Raw genomic sequence first — 22,021 nt, 5'->3', positions numbered from 1 at the left:
CACCGCCCCGCCATGTTGTGGTGAAGTCCATTGATGTCAGTATATATATATATATATATATATATATATATATATATATATCACTTTTGATTTTATATTTCATGAAGTACATTTTACCCACCTGAATCATTCGACACACGTGGTGTGTAGGCTATTTGTATCTTACTCAGGCGAGGGTAAGACGTTCAAGGGTAGTTGTATAAGAAGGCCTTGTTTATAACGCAACTCAAACTCATCAAGGAAAACTGCACCGTTTCATAAGCACGTATTCTCTCTCGTGCCCTCTCTTTCTTTCCCACCCCCCTCCCACACACACACTCTCTCTCGATCTCTGATATATGAACAACGTATGCACCAACGTCACCTTTTTTTAATACCTGTCATTATATAGTTATTATCAGGCTGGAGCATTGGCATTGGTGCGCCGCCTTGTGTTGATATGTTTTCGGGGTTGTGTTTATTCTATTACATTTCTCATCATACTGCCAGAATCGTTTCAGCGATGTAGTTTTGCTCAATCGGTGCTAGGGGGCGACACGCGATGAGCGTCATTACGCAGCGCACAGATACGCATCAAACGCTGGCACTAGCGCACACCTCCAGATAGTATTCAATACTAATTCAGGATGTATAGGCATATTTGCACAGACACACACTGCACCACGGGGTCGCGTCCCCTGGGTTTATGAATATTATTTCAAATTTTAGTACGCTCTCTCTTTCTCGATTTCCCTGTTTCTATTTGCTGTAGCAATTGACAATCTGAAATCAGACCCGCAGACATGAATAATCTGTCTGTCGACACGATGACGACTCAGCTTTTGCCAAGCTCATCGCCCTCTTCACCATTCGACTCGACACTGCCGTTTTCTTCGACGATGACGACGTCGAGTGCTGTGGCCAGCACGACTGTTATCGGCGTTAACGAAACGACCGTCGGTCCGAGTTTGGTGGTTAACGTCTCTCGCGCCGCCTTCACAGCTCTGGCCGTGTACACGGGGTTTCTCACCGTCTTTGGCATACTCAATAACGGCACGGTCTTGGTGCTCTTCTTCCGCTACGAGTCGCTGAGGATCCCCATCAACAGCTTCCTCCTGAACGTCACCATCTGCGACATGATCGTGTCGTGCCTCGCTTCGCCCTTCACGTTCGCCTCTAACCTTGCTGGCAGGTGGCTTTACGGCGATCTTGGCTGCACTATTTACGCCTTCTTAGTCATGGTTGCAGGTCAGATCATTATCTTCTCACTCCTTAAATCACCTGTTTGTTTGTTTGTTTGTTTGTTTGTTTGTTTGTTTGTTTGTTTGTTTGTTTGTTTGTTTGTTTCATTCATCCATCTATTTGCGTCTTAAAGGAATGGTATAGTTTTGGTTGAGATGGAGATTCAGGTTTTAACTTTTTGTGAGATAATCAGAACCCACTTATATGAAATATTAAAGAGTATACAAGTCTAGGAGGAATTGAACGTTTGTTTGAGGAAAAATCGGTTTTGAAATGGCTGAGATATCCAAAAATAGATAGGACATAAAAAAGGTGGGACCCACCTATTGTTATGATCACTTTGCTTTGCTTTGTTTTTCGATATCTCAGCCATTTCAACCCCGATTTCCAGCAAGTAAACTTTTAATTCCTCTTAGAACGGTATGCTTTTTAATATTTCATATGAGTCGTTTGAACTACTTATCTCGCAAAAAGTTAAGACCTAAATCCCTATCTCAACCAAAACTATACCTCCCCTTTAAATATGGACTCTTGCCGTCAAATCGAAACAAAGATGCGTTTCTCCTTCCGCGGAAAGAGAAGCTAATAATGTTTTAGGGGGCTTAGATATTGGAAATGTAAAAGAAGAGAAAATCCCCTCCGTACATCCACGCCCATTCTTATGAACAGATTTCCGGATTCTTGTTCTTTTACCATGTTTGCTAAAATGTAGATCAGCAGTTGCGATCTTGCAAATTTCAATTTTTTTTTTCACAATTTTTGGATTGTTCATGATCATGTCTTCAGGGCTTGGATACTGGAGTGACAAAAAGGCAGAAATCCTCGCTGTTCATCCATGCCGAGCCTTACACACAAATTCGAGGGTGGTTGTTATACTTTTAGGCCGCACAAACCTCTCAAAACAACCCTTCGTTTTGTGCATTATTCATGTGTTTCCGAGCTTTAAACCAGCAACGAATCTTCATCCATATGATTATAACAACATCATGATATCACTCGGAGTGGGAGAACTATGACAAGTATAGATTTAAGTACTTACACGATGGATTTGAGACTACTTTAACTGTGTTTCGTAAATGCGATTATTTCACTTTTTATGTTTATCTTTGACTTCATCGATTGAATCTCTTTGATTTATGTACAACTGTAAAAATGAGTTGAATGGTAAATTTGAAAGAGCTAACAACGAGATGGATTGAATTGCTTGGTATCGAAGCAAATTATCGTCGTGATTGCTCCTAAAGAAAATATATAAGGCTTGTCATCTTGTAAATTTATTCAGGAATCGGAATTACAAGAAGAAGAAAAAATAACCATAAAAACCATGAATGGAACGGCATACACGTTTTGTTTTCCTCAACATTGGTATCAACATTTGATCAATACGCGTGCATGGACGTCATTCATTTTGCATGTGTTGTGTTTCTGTTTTTAGTAGTCGTCGCAAGGAACTTAAAATATTTACGCCACTTAAAATGACTCTTATGTGCTAGCATCAATCATGGTCATTAGTTCTCACGTACTTGTACTTACTATTATAGTTCTTATTTTGATAGTTTTCCCTGCTGTAACATAGGAAGTATACAGTTGAGTTATTCGTGTAGCAGGTGTGGGAGCTGTTCTGCTAGAATAATTATGTTCCATTTTTCTTTCATTTTGTGTGGGGTTTAGGCGTGTTTGTGCTTGTCTATTAATTCGCTTTTTTTCCCATGTGTCTTTGTGTGAAGAATTGTTATTAGGCTCCAGTCACATGTCTTTATCTGCGCCATCTCGGAATTTTTTCGTGCGGTTTTTTTTTTTTTTTGGAATTATTGATATTATAATACTTCATTGTATTTGGAATGATGGTAGAGATGATTGAAAGGCATGTGGCGAGTGAAGGAGATAGTTGTCTTAGATAATGACTTGCACGGGCTGTATAAAAAGTGAACATCGGCAGAGATGGCAAATATATCATCAACGTGATCAATTTTAAAGACAAGTTTTTATCTGTCGGTCGATCTAATCGGCAGGCTGTGAGCAGATAGTGATTCTGGCCGTGCTGTCCGTGCACCGGTGCCTGCTCGTCGTCCGCCCGTTCCTCGCCCAGCGGCTAAACCATCGCTCGGCAGCGCTCTTCATCGCCCTCTCCTGGATCTATTCGCTAATCATCTGCCTGCCCCCTTGGTTCGGCTGGAACTCCTTCGGCTACGAAGGACCGGGGACCTGTGAGTAACCTTCGACCCCTGGTCGTTGCAGATGATCTACCTAGGCAACAATCACATTAGTGTACAAGTGAATACTTACTTACTTCCCTCTTATGCCATAGACATGTATAGGGCAGCATACAAATTAATAAACAAAAGAAATTACACGGATGAACAAAAGTGCAGAGCAACAGTGTTGAAACCTCTTGCCTCTATCGTCTTTGCATGAATCAGGAACCATTTTATAAATAAGTGCAACAAATGAACAGTCATAGAAATGAAATGGTAAATAGTGACAAACGCTTGGCATCACAAAGTTTGACGAGGAAGAAACAATCTTTTCTTTATTGTCATCAGAGGTATTTTTCTTAAAACCAAATTGCTATATTTGAAACCAGCTCGTCCTTTTCTACTGACGACATCTCTGGAAGAAGTGACGGCTACCGTCGGCCGTTCAGCAGGTACTTAGCCTCGTCAATACATTTTTATGCCTCCGCCACGTAGTGGTGCCGGAGGCATTATGTTTTCGGGTTGTCCGTCCGTCCGTCCGTCCGTCCGTACGTCCGTACGTACGTCCGTCCGCTTTCGTTTACGCGATAACTTGAGTAATATTTACTGGAATTTTACCAAACTTGGTCCAAGTATGAAGTATGATGGGGCAATGATTTGATTAGATTTTAGGTGAAATCGGCTAAAGGTCAAAGGTCAAAGGTCAAGGTCAAATCATGAAATTTATCCGTTTACGCGATAACTCAAGACTGTACGGAGCAAATTTCACCAAACTTTGTTGGAGGATGATGTATGATGGGACAATTACTTGATTAGTTTTTCAGTGAAATCGGACAGAGGTCAAAGGTCAAAGATCAAGGTCAAATCCTAAAATTTATCTGTTTACTTGATAACTCAAAACTGGATGAAGCAGCTTTGAGTAAGGTTATGGTCCATGTTACTACATCGTGACTATACTATTTGCCTGTACAAAATTGATCTTTCGTCATTGTTACAAAATGTGTAGCCATGTTAACAGCATATTTTGAATGAAAATCATAATGTTATTGTGAATTTATTTAACTCCCTCAGCATTTGAGCAATTTCATTTAAATTTTGGCACATGTGACAGCTATGAAATATATTGTGTAGTTGTGCAAATTTCATTTTTCCCCATATTTTTTATCTTCATGTCAAACATTGTGTTGCCATGGTAACAACATTCCGTGGTCGATGGCTCTGACTTTCTTTGCTAAAAACCGAGTATTTCTCCTTTATGTGTGGTCAATGACTGATAGATATATGGTTCCTGTACAAAATTGATCTTTCGTCATTGTTACAAAATGTGTAGCCATGTTAACAGCATATTTTGAATGAAAATCATAATGTTAGTGTGAATTTATTTAACTCCCTCAGCATTTGAGCAATTTCATTTAAATTTTGGCACATGTGACAGCTATGAAATATATTGTGTAGTTGTGCAAATTTCATTTTCCCCATATTTTTTATCTTCATGTCAAACATTGTGTTGCCATGGTAACAACATTCCTTAATTGAAATCATTGTTTATTCCAATACCTTACTCGGGTTATGAGCACTTGAATTGAGATAATACATGGCACACGTGACTACATGCTGTATTAGTGAGCAAAGTGTACATTTTGTTCAATGTTGAGCGGTACATTCCCATGGTATTCTTTTTTTTTCTCCAATAGAAAACATGCAGATGATCATTACTGGTTGAGCAGTCTCCATGGGTGTTGGGTAGGGGTGTTACTCACGTTGAGAGATAGTTTTAGTTATCTATGAATTTATTATTTTTCTCTCTATCTTTCGCTCTTTCTCTCTCTCTCTCTCTCTCTCTCGCAGTTATGTTTTGTTATCTGTCCAAATATAATGAAGTTAAAATGAAATGTTGTAAGGGAATATAGTTTACATGCAAATTTCAAATTTATACATTGTTCATTAACTGTATGCATTTTTACACGCAGTATAGGTTTTGATGTCGGTGGTCATTTGAGAGCTGACATATTATATGCAATGTATCATTTTTTTCTTAGTTTTTTATTTAGAAAATGACCTCTGATATCTGAATGGAATAAGACAGATTGGTAGGTTCACATATCTCAAATTGACACTTGCAAAGAAACAGTTGTTTTTTTTTTTTGTTTTTTATGTATGCCTGTTAATGAAATTTGTATTTTTTATATTGTAAACTGCCTGTTTTGAGTGCACCAGGTGGGTTGGGGAGGATGGCCTGAGGGCCTAAGTCATTTAGTTGGCTCTTTCCAGACCCGGGCTACCCAACCTGGTGCCCCCTTACCACTCCAATGTACAATTTTCTGATTTCGAAAAATGTATTTGTGATTGAAAGCCGAATAAATAATAATAATAATAATAAACTTGGTCCAAGGATGATGTATGATGGGACAATTAGTTGAGTAGATTTTAGTGACATTGACAAGAGGTCAAAGGTCAAAAGGTCAAGGTCAAATGCTAAAAATGTTGCTATTTCCCCCATATCTATGCAATGCCTGCAGTTATTTTCTTGAAACTTAGTGTAGACATGTACTACTGCATAAAGATTCTCCAGAGAGAGTTTCATGTCATAAGGTCAAAGGTCAAAAGGTCAAAGGTTAGGTGAAAATGTTGCAATATCACTTTTCTCACAAATGGTTCAATGTATCTTCATTGAACTTGGTACATATGCATGTACTGACTGGCAGGGATTATCTAGGGAATTTAGGGGTCATGGGTCAATAGTCAGGGGTCAAAGGTCAAGGTCAACTTCCCAAAATGTTACTATTTCCCTCATATACGCCTGTACTAGTATATGCAATGATTGCATTATTAGTTTTAAAATTTAATATATGTACATGTATTACTTAATGGAGATTCTCTTGGAAATTTCCAGCCAGAAGGTCAAAGGTCAAAGGTTAGGTTTAAATGAAAAAAATATATATATTTTGTACTGGTAATTACACTCTTTCTTCATATTTTGAAAATTATACTCAATGCATAAACTTATAATAAGGTCGATCAGAAGTCAAGTAAAAATTTCCAATTCCCCAAATATGTGTACCTGCACTCTTTAATAGACAATTATAGCAAACCCAGTTCGTGGAAAGTGAACATTCAAGATATTTCTGATAAACCTGTTATTTCGATATTTTGCCAGTTATGTGAAACTGTCATCACACATTGTGAAGACATTGTACTATACACCTATTGGGAGAATCATGCATTATGGCGGAAGCATCAGTCGCCGTAGCGACATTTCTAGTTCATTTCTACTAGAGGCGTTTTGCACGCAAACTGAGATGCCATCCTCTACAGATTGCTTACGGCTTGTGTGTGCATGTATATTTGTTTTATGTCTGTTTTCTACAGCATGTGCTATCAACTGGAATTCAAGGAGACCCTCGGATTCGACTTACATCATCTTCATCTTCATCGCTATCCTTGCGATTCCACTGACGATCATCATCGCGTCTTACTCTCTTCTCATCTTCGCAGTGAAAAAGGTACATACAGGCTTGGATGAATGGTTTGATGTGGTTGCCATGATTTTGATCACAAAATGATTTTAGACGCAATCTGAGAGATAACACAAAATAATAACAGATTGCCAATAATAACCAATAACAGATTGGTCATAATGATGATAAAGGTTCAATAATTATTAAGAAGAATGTGGGAGATTCTGTGCGTTATGTAACTTTATTGCATTCTCAACATCATGTGTTCTCGTATGTTTTGTCACTTTCGTCAATGATACATTGCATTTAACTCTTAATTCCTTACTCATGTACCATAGAGTCTACATTCCACAAGCTTCTGTTTTAGTAGGTTCCTCATATTACAGGTTATTCATATTTGCTATATTATTTTTGATTGTTTTCATCTCAAATTAGCTGTCTTGTGTTAATCTTCTATCCTAAAATGAAAAAGAAGTAAAATTGTAATATGAAGACGCACTCACGGTCATTCACATGCTGATTAATAACCCTTGTAAGAGATAAGTGAATTATTGCGTTTCCTTGTTTGTTTATTTATTTGTTGGTTTGTTTGGCTGTGTCCAGATCGCCAGCAGTCAGGCCGCCCAGTCCACAGACGCCAAGGCTGACAGAAAAGTCACCAAGATGGTTGTCCTGATGGTAGGGTTTTTCATGGTTAACTGGAGTCCCTACGCCATCTTCTCCCTCTACGTGTCGTTCGGAGAGAACCCACAGTTTGGGCCAGTGGCGGCCACCCTACCGTCCTTCTTCGCCAAACTCTGCACCGTGTACAATCCAATCATCTATTTCTACATGAACAAACAGGTAAGCGGTGTATAACGCAACTCGGGATGTAGACAAATACGTCACTCAGAAGTTATCCCGCATGCGATAGTTGTTCTGTTGTCTTTAGGAAAGTTCATTGAAACCAGAATAGATCGAACAACGGCGTCTACGTTTTTGTAAACTGGAAATTTTCACAATGAAATAATGATAATCTATCAAATTAAATCAGAATTGTTGTTCTGCTTTTGTCACAGTCATGTTTCGTTTGGATGAGTATTTGAATGATGTAGGCTATTCACGATTATATGTATTTCAAACAATATTGATTTGTTTTCGGAAGACTCCGAAGAAGATGTACGTAGACCCTACGTTACGAGAAGCAAGATAAAACATAGCATGCAGTTTTTGCCGCATATTCAAAAGTGATAACAATTCGGTACGTCATGGATGCAACACTAGAATGGCAAATAGTATATAGATTGCTTTAGATCTGCGACGTGAACGCTAAGACAACGCCTCCTCCAGGGTTGGACAATGGAAAGAATGGCCTTGCGCATGTGCAGAACACCTTTTTTGGGGGGGCCCAATGGCGTCGTCTTGTTCGAAGATTTAAAGCTCGTTAGTATATCCCTCGTTGCTACCATTCAACACTTTCAATGTTTTGAGTGCAAACTTCACAATGATATGAAGTCACCGGTTTCTGTACATGCGTAGTCGAAAGTTAAGTTTCGTTAATCTTTGTGCTCTTGTTTCTATTGATTAGTTTAGGGTTTGTTAGTCTGTTTCGTAATGATTCGTCTAAGTCAGTGTTCATCTTTGAATAAGATATTTCGATTCAGTTCAGTTATAAGTTCAATGACATTTATTTAATAAAATAATAATAATAATAACAATAATATTGATATTGATAACCAATATTTATATAGCGCTTTTTTAACAGACACAAAGCGCTTCCAGCAAGTACTATACATGAGTACAACTAAAATGGGATCAACTGATGGGGACACATCTTCAGAAATATAAAGCTTGTGGCGAGTGTGACCTGAACATCTGATCATGATATGCAACAATGTATCGAAATCATGATAGTCAGAGATACAAAACAGATGAAGATACAGAACAAACTTTACATGGTAACAATGACAGAGCCAGATTGTTTTATCATTATTGGTTATTGGTTTAGACGTGTTGTGAACAATGTTTGAACTGTTGTTTAAAAGGTGTCTGTTTCGATTCTCTAGTTCAAAGATGCCCTCATTGACATGTTATGCTGCGGCAGGAACCCCTTCGAACGCGAGGAATCCGACGCAGGGGATGACTCACGACGCGGGCGGCGGACGGGAGGGAATTCCACCAGACCCGCTGCCCGTCCGCGGCGCGATCGTGTCTCGAGTCTCCCGACTGCGACGTCGGCGCTCGACATCCCTCTCGAATGCGTCGAGGACAAGACGAAACAGGACGTCGCGGCTGTTGAGGGACGAGTCCCCGAGACATCGACAAAGGTTCGACAGATTCAGGTTGCGGGGAAAAATGAGGACGGGGAAGGAACATCTTCGTCCATCGAGCAGCCATCGAAACTACCCAGAAACAATGTGGGCAGTCTTCCTCCAGCTGAATGCTGATTCAGATGATCAAAATTTTGGGAAAAGAATGAGGACAGGGAGGAAATATTGTTACAAACACGGAGACAAAAAGAACTTCAACTGAAGACATTGATCCGTATTCCTCATGCTGATTTGTAAGCGGCAGATTATGATTTGGAAATTTAGTCTGTAGATTCTGCTTGAAAGTGTGTTGGAATTCGAAGCCTCTCCGATCATGAAGCCAGGAGCACGTACGGCTCTCTTTTTAAAGACACTCAGTCGTGGCGAGTGGTTTGTGCGGCACGGAGACGAACGCAACACGCTGCCTTCCCCATTCTGTATCAAATGTAGTGACCCCCGAATGAGAATAGCGCTGGCTCAATGGGTCAGCGAAAATACGGTAGGCTACAAGAGAGCTCCCTGTTCTTTCTCCTAACCCAAAATGGCTGTCCCAGCGAGCCACGAGAGCTTCCGAATGGACGCACACTCTCAGTGCGCATGCGCATGAAGAGAGGCCAAAAGAGCCACGCGTCTTCTGGCCTCTCTCCTCCAATCACCGCAGCTCGCGGTGACAATATTTGTGTATGATGCGTACACACACACACGCACACACATACACTAAAACTTGTCTCAGTGGTAGCATGACACAAACTTCGGTCGTTCGGAGTTTACGTACCATGAGGGATGGCGATCGGCTGCCTTTAAGCGATAAAGTCCTGCTGTACACAAGCAACATTCCATTCTCAAGCTAAACATTGAAATAGGTACGAATAATGCTTGCCAATGCCCTACTGCCTGCCAATAAGCTTGTCTGACGGGAAAATTTTTACCGCCACACAGCCATTATAGACTTCACGATCGAGTCTCTGCGCTTGCGTTAGGCCGTCTTCATAATATTATCATAGAATTGAAAAAAAAACAAACAAAAAAACAAACAAACAAACCATAAAAACGTCGACAGTGCATATTTTCCTCTTTGACACATAGGGTGTTTCTTTCCTGTGGCAGCCTTTTAGATAACCCACATCCTTACTAATGACGTCACAACGTTTTGTTAGTATGTTTGATAATGGGGAAAGTATCGGCGAAAACTGTGTTCAGGCTCAGCTGAAAACGCGTGGGGTTACTGATCAAAGTGAATGATGGCTTTAGTTGGCGCGTTTGGCTCTCCACGGCGTCTCCTGCGTAGATGTAATCACAAACTAAATTCCCACTGGCCTGGATGTCCTGACGTGATAGGTAGGCCTGCTATTTGCAATAGCTGCAGAATTTGTGTTTGTTAGGGGTGTATTTTCGTCGGCATGCCTGAATCCTGCAAAGATCATACTGCCTTAGAGGAGCGCAAATTCGTAAACAAGTGGGTTTTCCAAGATCTTTGTGTGTAGTAACTTGTTCAATGTACTCGACAACATGAAAGGCGAGAACAGTAGGGCCTACAGCTTCATGTGAATCTCCTTTCACATGATTTTTACAAACATCATCAGTGAGTGATATCAGTCAAAGTTGCGTAATATTGTAAATCTCCGATTAGATGACCTATCATACCGTCATTATTCTTACGAAATATCCCATTGGCTTCAACATTATAATCTAGTAATGTCTATAAGTCGAAGATTTCAGCAAGTCCGGTAGAATCACCAGAACTATTATTACAATCCCTATAATCTAAAATAACTTGATAAAAAGATTAATTTTTTTGTTGGGGGGGGGGGGGGTCAAATAGTGTTTAATTCACTGCATGAAAACGGAAAATTAGGTGAATGACTAATACATTAAGAGTTGTTAGGGAATGACCTCAAATGGTTACAGCTCGTTATTCCGAAGGTTCGTTATTCTGAAGGCTCTTTAGTCCGAAGATTCGTTATTCCGAAGGCTCATTGTTTCGAATTTCATTTTCGGATTAACGAATCTTCGGAATAACACCACAAATGTTCGGATTAACGAACCTCTAGGTAAAGGGAATTTGTGTGTTTCGGATTAATGACCCTTCGGAATAACGAACCTTCGGAATAGCGAACCTTCGGAATAACGAACAGCACCCCCTCAGACTACTTGATTTGTAATACACTGTATGTGCAATTGTGACCGATGTCACTGTTTCTCGAGAACGACATTTTTCACAATTTCGAAACCGTTTTTTTAAAGAGTTTTTGCCAAGAACTATGCTTGTTTTGACGTTACATCTTCACATTTTACATTTTAGTAACACTGACTGAATCGTGGTTCTCCTGTAGTTCCTCGGTCAGTACCGACATGCGTGGTCATTTAATCACTATTATTGTTCGATGGACATGGTAACAGGTGTTTAACGAAATGAATGCTCACAAAATGAATTTGGCTTGGTCTTATATCTCATGTAAGTAAGTGAAAAATAAGGAAGGAAGTTTTGTTCCGGTAGCAATATCGTCCTTGTTTCATTGGACCAAAAGGTGAAAATAGTTAATGTTTTTTTTTTTCCATATCTTGCATGTGTTGTCATGTATGTAAAGTGGGTGATGTCACACAAGGCTGTTGATGGCATCAGTGCCTTATTGAATGTTTTTTGTTATCCAGTTGATACGATTTTCTGAATCATTCGTAAATTAATTGTGAGTATGTCATGAATCATGATTCATTCAAATAAGGATAAGGTCACCTGGAAGGGTTGTACTGTTTATGTAATGAGCAATTACATTGGTCTAAATGAGTCGATAAATGAAATTCGTCTTGCCTTACACTTGATGAAGGCATTTTCAATAGTTTTATCCGATAAAAGAGAATATCTGTCACGGGAAATACAACAGCGTTAATGTTTCTGCCATTCTGTTGTAACGTAGACTTACAATACACAATGGTCCTAAGTCCTGTGGTATTTGAATGGCCCTGAGAGTTTTCTTGAGAAGAGACCGATAGATTTTGGGTATGATTATCATCAGAAGAATCCCATTGTTCGCATATACGAAATCTCTGCCGTATGTCCACACACACAAATATATATATATATATATATATATATATATATATATATATATCAGGGCTCGACACTAACGGTGGCCCGGTGGCCCGGGGCCACCAAAAATGAAAGTCGGGCCACCAAATTTCAGAAAAGGGCAAATTTGGTGGCCCACCTCGGGCCACCAAATTTTTTTGAAAAGTGTGTCAATAAATTCGTAACTTTTTGCGCCGGAAATGCATAAATGCATGCAGTGAGTGTGCGACTTATTAAAAAAAAATTGACTTTTATCAATGTTTTTCTTTTTTTCGGGCCACCAAATTTTTCTCTCGGGCCACCAAAAATTTGAAATTGATGATTTTGGTGGCCCCATCGGGCCACCGAAAAATAAAGTTAGTGTCGAGCCCTGTATATATATATATATATATATATATATATATATATATATATATATATATGTACCGGGACCCTCTGCAGCGATAACTTTAAAAATAGTGAATGAATCCAAATGAAACTATTACCTATTACCCATATCTTAAAGAAAACCCCATACGATTTGCTTCAGTGGTCAAAGAGAAATGAGTAGTTGCTGTTTTTTTGAGCATGTCAGGAATCCCTTCCCTCCAAGTTCTGTCCATTGTGGTCACACCTTATGCCGTTCCAAGAGCATACAAGTGTTAAACTTTGAAGAATCAGACCCATGATATGCTTTACAATGATCCACATTTTCTGTGACCACTTAACCAAACTGAATGGGGATTTTCGCAAAATATAGATATAATGTAATATCCTTACACCCTGAAATATCAATCATATTGTATTTCATACTGTATTATTTTTTTTTTGGGGGGGGGGAGGGACATACAGTATATGGCGTCAATATTTGTGTGTGAAAAGCTTAGTTGCTGTATAAAGTGTGCCATGCATATACCTCAGCTATTGGTAAAAAAAGAAGAAGAAGAAGAATAGAAAAGAAAAGAGAAAGTAGCCAGATGTTTTTGGCGGCTGAATGTTTTAGTCAAGATAATGTGTTTCCTAGTGAAGGAGTTGGTTCTAGGCAAAATAAAAGGTGCTCCTGATGAGATGGCTGTCTGTAGATCCATAGATATACTGTCGTGATGAACATGACTTAAACAACAATAAGACGAAGACGACACGAATAAGACAGGTGTGAATTGTTGTGTGCTCATTCTTGTCAATCAATGATCATATTGTAAGATGATGGGTTCATGCAATATTGATGTGTGACTTGTTGTTGGTAAAAATGAAAAGAAAATCATGTCATTTATTTGTTTCGAAAGGCTGATGGACTGAACGACCATTTTCTAATTAGGAAAATCCCAGATGAAACAAGGTTCATGACTCATAAGAACGAAAGACAGTCATATTAAATCTTTTCACGATAACAAAAACAAACAAACAAACAAACAAGCAACAACAACAACAACAAAACACGTAAAATATAAGACCATTACAGAAAGTTCATCCAGATTCGAAGACCATTACAGAAAGTTCACCCAGATTCGTGACTAATTGGTTTAAGATTATATTACGGCCTTATTTTCTTCAGCCACGCAGCTGTTATTGCCTCTTCATGGTTTGTAAAACGAAAAAGAAAAAAAAAAAGAAATGAGCTCAAGGCTAAAAGCATGCATGTTACCTCCAACATCGGTCTTATAGGACTGAGCAAACTGTCATCAAATCTATTTAGTGCTGGGTACAGTGACGACGATTTGACTGTCTATAGTTCATCCAACATTATCTTGAAGGTCTCGAATAGAGAAAATAAGTCTTTTCTGTGACATAAACTCTCACCAAAACCAACAATGATCAAAACACTGTATTAATATATATATATATATATATATATATATATATATATATATATATATACATATGTGTGTGTGTGTGTTTGCATTATATATATTATATATGTGTGTATAGATATTATATATATACATGTATTCTGATGGGAATCACTCTCTATAACAGCATCTACAGTATCTTATTTTGATAAAGGTAACTGCCTTTTTTTTTACCTCTGTTTCATTGCTGTCTCTCGAAGCAAGTATACTTCCTCGGAGGTTTTATTATCATCCTACATATCATTCTTGAAGATGTGTGTCTACTTGTGCGTGTGTAGCACGAGTATGTGTGTGTATAGTAAGTGTGTGAGTGTGCATGTGCGTGTGTGTGCGTGTGTGTGTGCGCGCGTGTGTGTATGTATGTGTGTAAATGACAAATGAATAAACCCTTTGCTTTTCCAAACTGATGTGATTTCGCACAGGTTTGAAGGAACTAATGCAAATGCATGTTGACTTCGGTGACATTTATACAATACTCCTAACATACTTATGAGGCCAAATGAATATCTAAATACGTGCCAAATATTCTTTAGCAATGTGCGTTTCCTCAAACTACTTTCAAACCAATTCCCACAGAGAAAACATGTAATATGTACAGAAACCCACCGGCCACAGATTTGTTTCCGTTGGCGTACTTTCATGCATCTGCTAGCTGTGTGGCATAATTAGTCATGTTTGACTGAGAAGCGCCCCCCCCCCCCCCAAAAAAAAAAAAAACAACAACAACAACAACAACCAAAAAAAAAAAAAACAAAACAAAACAAAACAAAACAAAACAAAAAAAACTCAACAAAAAAAAACAATAAAGACAACAACAACAACAAATGTGTCAGTACGATTACAGTTTAACTAGCAGCACCCGTGGAAATCCACGGGTCTGAGGGGTTTTATTTTTTTTTCTCATAATACGATTTTGCACATTTTTATTGAAGAAATAAAAAGAAAAGTCTTCTCATTCTTTCGTTAATTGTGCTGTCTTCTAAATGACCACCCTTCCCAGAAATTTTATAATACATTTTTGTAGTGTATGCCAGGCGATCCGGTCCATTGGTAGGGATCATTCCCGCCACTACTTGCTTTTATTATAGAACTTGAGTTTCGAGGGGTTATTTGCACCCGTTGAAGTCCAACAGTTGTCTTGTTGCCCCTCACCCCTCCCCCCCCCACCCTCACGCACACACACACTTCCACCTCCGCAGGGCAAAAAAACAAAAACATTCAGGGAAAAATTACCAAAAACGCAAATGAGATTCCCCGAAAGTTCTGCCCACAGGTTGTTCCCGTCGAAACGGGAAGATATTAACACTATGACTTTGATTACCCCCTGCTCTTGCATCCACGCGGGCACCCGCGGGAATCCACGGCTGGTCTCAAGGACTCGGTTTGTTTTGTGTTTTTTTTTTCATGTTTCTTTTCCCCACGTTATGAGAGAAAAATAAGATATTTTCGTCTTCATAATTTTGCTCCCTCCTTGTTGTTTTTAATCACCAAAACTTGGCTTGATATATCATATCAATATAGAACTACATCTGCTTCAGATTGTACATTATCATAATTAATATTAGGCCTACAGTTATTGCTCCTATTATTGTTATTATTATATCATTATTATCATTATCCTTATCATTATTATTATTATTATTATTATCATCATTGTTATTATTTGGGGAGGGGGAGATCATAGTCATCAGGTTTAATAGGCACCCGTGGGAGTAGGTTCTCACGACCTCGTATTTTTTTCTTTAATATTTTTCCCATGTTATGGAAGAAAGAAGAATATATACATCACTGCATTCGTCCTCATTTGCTCCCTCTTTTTTTTTTGTCACCAAAACTTGGTTTGATAGACCATAGAACCACACATTCTATTTCCACTTGCAATTTTAAAAATAGGCGGTCGGCAAAGCGAGGTTTTCCTCTACGTCCGCTCATCTTATGAATATGTATGACTACAGCAGCTCTGCAGTAAACGAATGGACACAGCTGCGCGTGTAATCTGATATGTAAGGGTACGTCGGCAAATATATTTAGCCGCGTCCTAAACAGTCTGCGTACAATGACACCGGACTTGAGAGCAAACGGCGAGCAAACTAAATGACGTACCTGAGCTGCATAACAGTATTCTGCAGTTGTGCAAAATACAATTACATAACCAACGTTCGTTGTTTTCATTTGGGGACGCCAATAATGGCGAACTGTACGTAAATGCCCTTGTAGTCCATATCACGCACACACAGATTCGTGTAACCATCGTCAATACATTTAGTACACGTAACAGGCGGAGGCAAAGGTACATCACAGAACTATACACACAGTGTAGAGTGTGTATAGAGTTCTGCGAGGTACATTGTGTGTGTGCGTGCGCGTCCGCCGGAAGATGTCAGAGATTTCGCTGCACCATCATCTTTAGTATCCCCCAGTGTCTCTGCAAGCTAAAAGATGGAAGATCGAGAAAGCAGGAGGCCAGCGCAGGTTCCGTGAATATTGAAACGCTCGGCTCTTTCGTCACGCACAAAAATGCATTATGCATGTAGCTAATTAATTTTTCTTTTTCGTCCTCGACGTCGACACGGAGGCGGAGAGGGGACGAAACCCGCGCCATTCGATGTAGGATACTCTCCTGCGGCCGACGGCACCGGTCGCAACTGCCCGGAGCCGACGGCTCGGGAGGAGATAGAGAAACCAGCAACGCCGAAATAAAACAGGAAATACATAAGGCCGCGACAACAACAACAACTTCGAGTATTATAGTATAGGACTAGCAGCACCCGTGGAAATCCACGGGTCTGAGGGGTTTTATTTTTTTTTCTCATAATACGATTTTGCACATTTTTATTGAAGAAATAAAAAGAAAAGTCTTCTCATTCTTTCGTTAATTGTGCTGTCTTCTAAATGACCACCCTTCCCAGAAATTTTATAATACATTTTTGTAGTATATGCCAGGCGATCCGGTCCATTGGTAGGGATCATTCCCGCCACTACTTGCTTTTATTATAGAACTTGAGTTTCGAGGGGTTATTTGCACCCGTTGAAGTCCAACAGTTGTCTTGTTGCCCCTCGTACCCCTCCCCCCCCCCTCACGCACACACACATTTCCACCTCCGCAGGGCAAAAAACAAAAACATTCAGGGAAAAATTACCAAAAACGCAAATGAGATTCCCCGAAAGTTCTGCCCACAGGTTGTTCCCGTCGAAACGGGAAGATATTAACACTATGACTTTGATTACCCCCTGCTCTTGCATCCACGCGGGCACCCGTGGGAACCCACGGCTGGTCTCAAGGCCTCGGTTTGTTTTGTGTGTTTTTTTTTTCATGTTTCTTTTCCCCACGTTCTGAGAGAAAAATAAGATATTTTCGTCTTCATAATTTTGCTCCCTCCTTTTTGTTTTTTATCACCAAAACTTGGCTGGATATATCATATTAATATAGAACTACATCTGCTTCAGATTGTACATTATCATAATTAATATTAGGCCTACAATTATTGCTCCTATTATTGTTATTATTATATCATTATTATCATTATCCTTATCATTATTATTATTATTATTATTATCATCATTGTTATTATTTGAGGAGGGGGAGATCATAGTCATCAGGTTTAATAGGCACCCGTTGGAGTAGGTTCTCACGACTTCGTATTTTTTTTTTTCTTTAATGTTTTTCCCATGTTATGGAAGAAAGAAGAATATATACATCACTGCATTCGTCTTCATTTGCTCCCTCTTTTTTTGTCACCAAAACTTGGTCTGATAGACCATAGAACCACACATTCTATTTCCACTTGCAATTTTAAAAATAGGCGGTCGGCAAAGCGAGGTTTTCCTCTACGTCCGCTCATCTTATGAATATGTATGATACAGCAGCTCTGCAGTAAACGAATGGACAAAGCTGCGCGTGTAATCTGATATGTAAGGGTACGATCGGCAAATATATTTAGCCGCGTCCTAAACAGTCTGCGTACAATGACACCGGACTTGAGAGCAAACGGCGAGCAAACTAAATGACGTACCTGAGCTGCATATAGTATTCTGCAGTTGTGCAAAATACAATTACATAACCAACGTTCGTTGTTTTCATTTGGGGACGCCAATAATGGCGAACTGAACGTAAATGCCCTTGTAGTCCATATCACGCACACACAGATTCGTGTAACCATCGTCAATACATTCAGTACACGTAACAGGCGGAGGCAAAGGTACATCACAGAACTATATACACACAGTGTAGAGTGTGTATAGAGTTCTGCGAGGTACATTGTGTGTGTGCGTGCGCGTCCGCCGGAAGATGTCAGAGATTTCGCTGCACCATCATCTTTAGTATCCCCCAGTGTCTCTGCAAGCTAAAAGATTGAAGATCGAGAAAGCAGGAGGCCAGCGCAGGTTCCGTGAATATTGAAACGCTCGGCTCTTTCGTCACGCACAAAAATGCATTATGCATGTAGCTAATTAATTTTTCTTTTTCGTCCTCGACGTCGACACGGAGGCGGAGAGGGGACGAAACCCGCGCCATTCGATGTAGGATACTCTCCTGCGGCCGACGGCACCGGTCGCAACTGCCCGGAGCCGACGGCTCGGGAGGAGATAGAGAAACCAGCAACGCCGAAATAAAACAGGAAATACATAAGGCCGCGACAACAACAACAACTTCGAGTATTATAGTATAGGATGGTAAAGTTATAGCTTTGTTAAACGCATGTCCCTGGACCATGTGTACTGCTTACACTGTACATCAACATTCCCTCTGTATATCTACCCCTTCCCGCCCCGCTTTTTCTTCCCATCCTCGCCTGCCTGCACACTGCCAGATCAAGAGAAGGATATTGTGCACTGTAATCTGAAATACTCTTGTGAGAAGTGCTATGCCACCAGGGAACAAGGATACATAGTTATTATTACGTACTTAGTTCAAGGAAAATACCACTCCAAGAAGTTACTATTCCCTCCCAGCTCTGTCGAGCGTATGGAATGGATAACCTGGTTTTCTTTCGATGTTGTTTTTGTTTAAGATGGAGGAATCAGTTTGGGGAGTTCATCACTAAAAATAGATTTGATTTATCTCTCTTCTACCAGGTGTAGAGTCCAATTTTCCCCATTCAATGATTGCGCAACGGCGTTTCTTTTGGCAAGAATAATAGTTAAAAGGGCGTGCAGTTGCTGGGGAAAACCTCTTTAGAAGCATCGAAGTCCGAGTATATAAAAGCATCGCAGCTGTGAATCGGTGCCAAACCCACAGCTGAGCGATCCATAATTACCAATTAGCAGTCACAGATATTTGGAATGCTCTTTGCTACTGCGTGCATCTGTAAATGCGTGTTGTAAACTTGTATTTGTGTGTGCACGGTGTGTGTGTATCAACGCGGCAATAAATGACAATGACAGTACACAGTTAAAAGGTGTGAGGACATGATGTTATTACTTATAACATCATGTCCTCACACTGTTTTTACCGTTACCTCTATTTCAATGGTGAGACACGAATAATATTACCGCGACAGAACTTTATGGGGTTTCCATGAAGAACTCATTGTGCATACTTTGCACGATTCACTTGAAGGATAAGATAGCCAACCAGACATCACGTGGGCGTCAAATGTCGACGATCCCCTTGATCGCGATCGAAGAATGGCGCCATGCACGTTGGTATCAAAGGGTAAAGCTGCGTTTACGCCGGACGTTCCCGACGACCACGGTAGCCCCGTTTCAAGTTCACTGGGGCGAGGACTGGATCGAACAGGTCTAGAATGCGAAGAGGAGAAAACAGGACACTACTCACGGCGCACTACGTTTCTGGCAAATGGGGCTGCCGTGGCCGCCGGGAGCATGGTGTAGACGCAGCTTTTAAGATTATAATGTGTGGTTTGATCGGCCATGGACATGGACGGAGCAATTTTCGTGTAAAGCTATTGAAAACAAACCTTTTCATCAGTCTCAGAGTCGAATCAAAGAGCACGTTCGAATATAATTATGTAATCCCTACACACACACACACACACACACTAATAGTTTTGACAGGATAGATAAGCCAACATTTTAACAGTCAAGCAAAGTGCATCACATGCCTGTTCAATCTTCATCATGTTCTTGAACTAATAACTTCCTTCTTCTCTGTTGAAGATTTTCGTATATAAATCGTTCCATTGGGAAACAAATTCCAAAACAACCAATCGTAAATGTGATGGCAAAAGCGTATTCCTGAGCGTTTTGACTTAGATCATAACACAAGTTATCCACACTGCTGACGAATTTGCGTCATTAACCGTATCTGTTGGTTACGTAAAAATATGATTTTAGAGTGTGTTTAAATGAGAGTGGCAATCAAAATCTAATGTGCTTACTGACACAAACCGGGCGATTTACAAAAACAAACAAACGAATGAACCTGCAGTGTATGCTCTCTGCTAATCGTGCGGTAATCTACGATAACATTACTATTTAATTAATCATTTTTTTTTTTGTATATGTAATTTGTTGCTTTGCATTTCCCATCCTCGAAATTCGTGTTGCAAAGTTATAAATATTGGTCCTCAAATTATCTTTTCTTTAAATTGAATTCCGATATTAGCCGTTTTGTTCCCGTATTATTATATCATTGTACCTATGTGTAACTTTATATGCTCCCAGGAACACACACACACACACACACACACACACACACACACACGTACACAAACGCTAAAAGCATGCGATGTACCCAGGTATGTCTTTCTTTAAGGAGACCACAAAAAAAGAAAAAAAGAAAAGGAAGATTCGTGTATTTTCCCTGTTGGTCGTCAGAAGAACACTGCCAAGAATATCAATTGCCTGATGGAATATACATACATGCGTTATGAATCTAGTGCCCAATCAATTCTCTCTATTCAAAAGAAAACGAAAAGGATCACTATTTTCATTTGAATTTAGGTTATCAAGTATCAAGTACATCCATCTTATATGATCCTCTCTTAGCATTGCCCGTTTTCTGAACTATTCCAGTAAAAGAGCAGCCTGCCAGTCAGTTAATTCAACCAAAAAATTCAGGCGACCTCCCGTTACCCTATTGATTTACAAAGACTTGCGTTGAGAGCCAAACGCAAAATAATGTATATCCTTTGTTTGTTCAGCTTAGGATGCTTATTTACATCGTGCATGACGCTTTTAACCTGGAGACTCCCAAGTGCTTTGCAGGTAAAATACACGTCATTCTATCAGTAACACACACACACACACACACACACACACACACACACACACACACAAACAAACACGCACACACATATATATACATATAATGTACATATACTATGTATATGTATATATGTATTATCATATACTTCTTATGAAGGACTTGATCTCAAAACAGATAATCACTATTCTAATTAGTAGCAAAAAGTCCATAATAAGGTAGAGAGAAATAAAACCTTATCCAGTGATATCTATTATGTTACTCAAAATGATAGGATTAAAGTTATGATTTAAAAATCCCATATTTTCGTATTATTTTCTTTGTTTAAGTGTTTTTAATCGCAAATGTCTCAAGTCAACAAGGCTGGAGTTAAATCATTTTGCGATCAACGTGGTCAAAATCTTTATATGTATATAAACATTTATGTACAGACTAGGATTAAAGTCCTTCGGCTTTTATTCGGCCAGCCAGCAAAGCTATGCTTATCGAATTTGTCTGTATATCTAGCATACATTTTCTTATATCAAAAGACACTCGTTATCATTGCACTCTCACGTTCAAATTTCCACATTTTGAGATAAGTCGCTTCATGTGATAGTTGCTTCAGACTATGGAAGCGGGGTGTTAACGAGCGGTCACTCGACATGAATATGCGCATTAATAAATAAAGCTTCAGTTGTGCGAGGTAAACACTTTTTCCAAGAAGATGTAGGTAAAACATACTTTATTGATGCGTGATAGAGTACACAAATCAAAGCAATGCATTATACATTTAGGCTCCCATAAGGTCAAGTGAAC

At 39.5% G+C, this 22,021-nt stretch overlaps 1 protein-coding gene across 1 annotated transcript; it reads left to right on the top strand.

Annotated features, from left to right (window-relative positions):
* Positions 1–806: 806 nt before the first annotated feature.
* LOC139718907 (pinopsin-like) lies at positions 807–9,300 on the top strand. The gene is made up of 5 exons (XM_071630355.1): positions 807–1,227; positions 3,234–3,428; positions 6,786–6,919; positions 7,478–7,717; positions 8,920–9,300. Exons 1-5 carry the CDS (start codon positions 807–809, stop codon positions 9,298–9,300), a joined length of 1,371 nt encoding a protein of 456 aa, XP_071486456.1.
* The last annotated feature ends 12,721 nt before the right edge of the window (positions 9,301–22,021 follow it).

This window comes from Diadema antillarum, unplaced genomic scaffold (genome assembly GCF_040938485.1).
Source record: "Diadema antillarum isolate AM-2024a unplaced genomic scaffold, OU_Dant_1.0 scf00000101, whole genome shotgun sequence".
Classification (NCBI taxonomy): Eukaryota; Metazoa; Echinodermata; class Echinoidea; order Diadematoida; family Diadematidae; genus Diadema; species Diadema antillarum.
The sequence above is the reverse complement of the archived record's forward strand: the minus strand, read 5'-3'. Positions and strand labels throughout refer to the sequence as shown.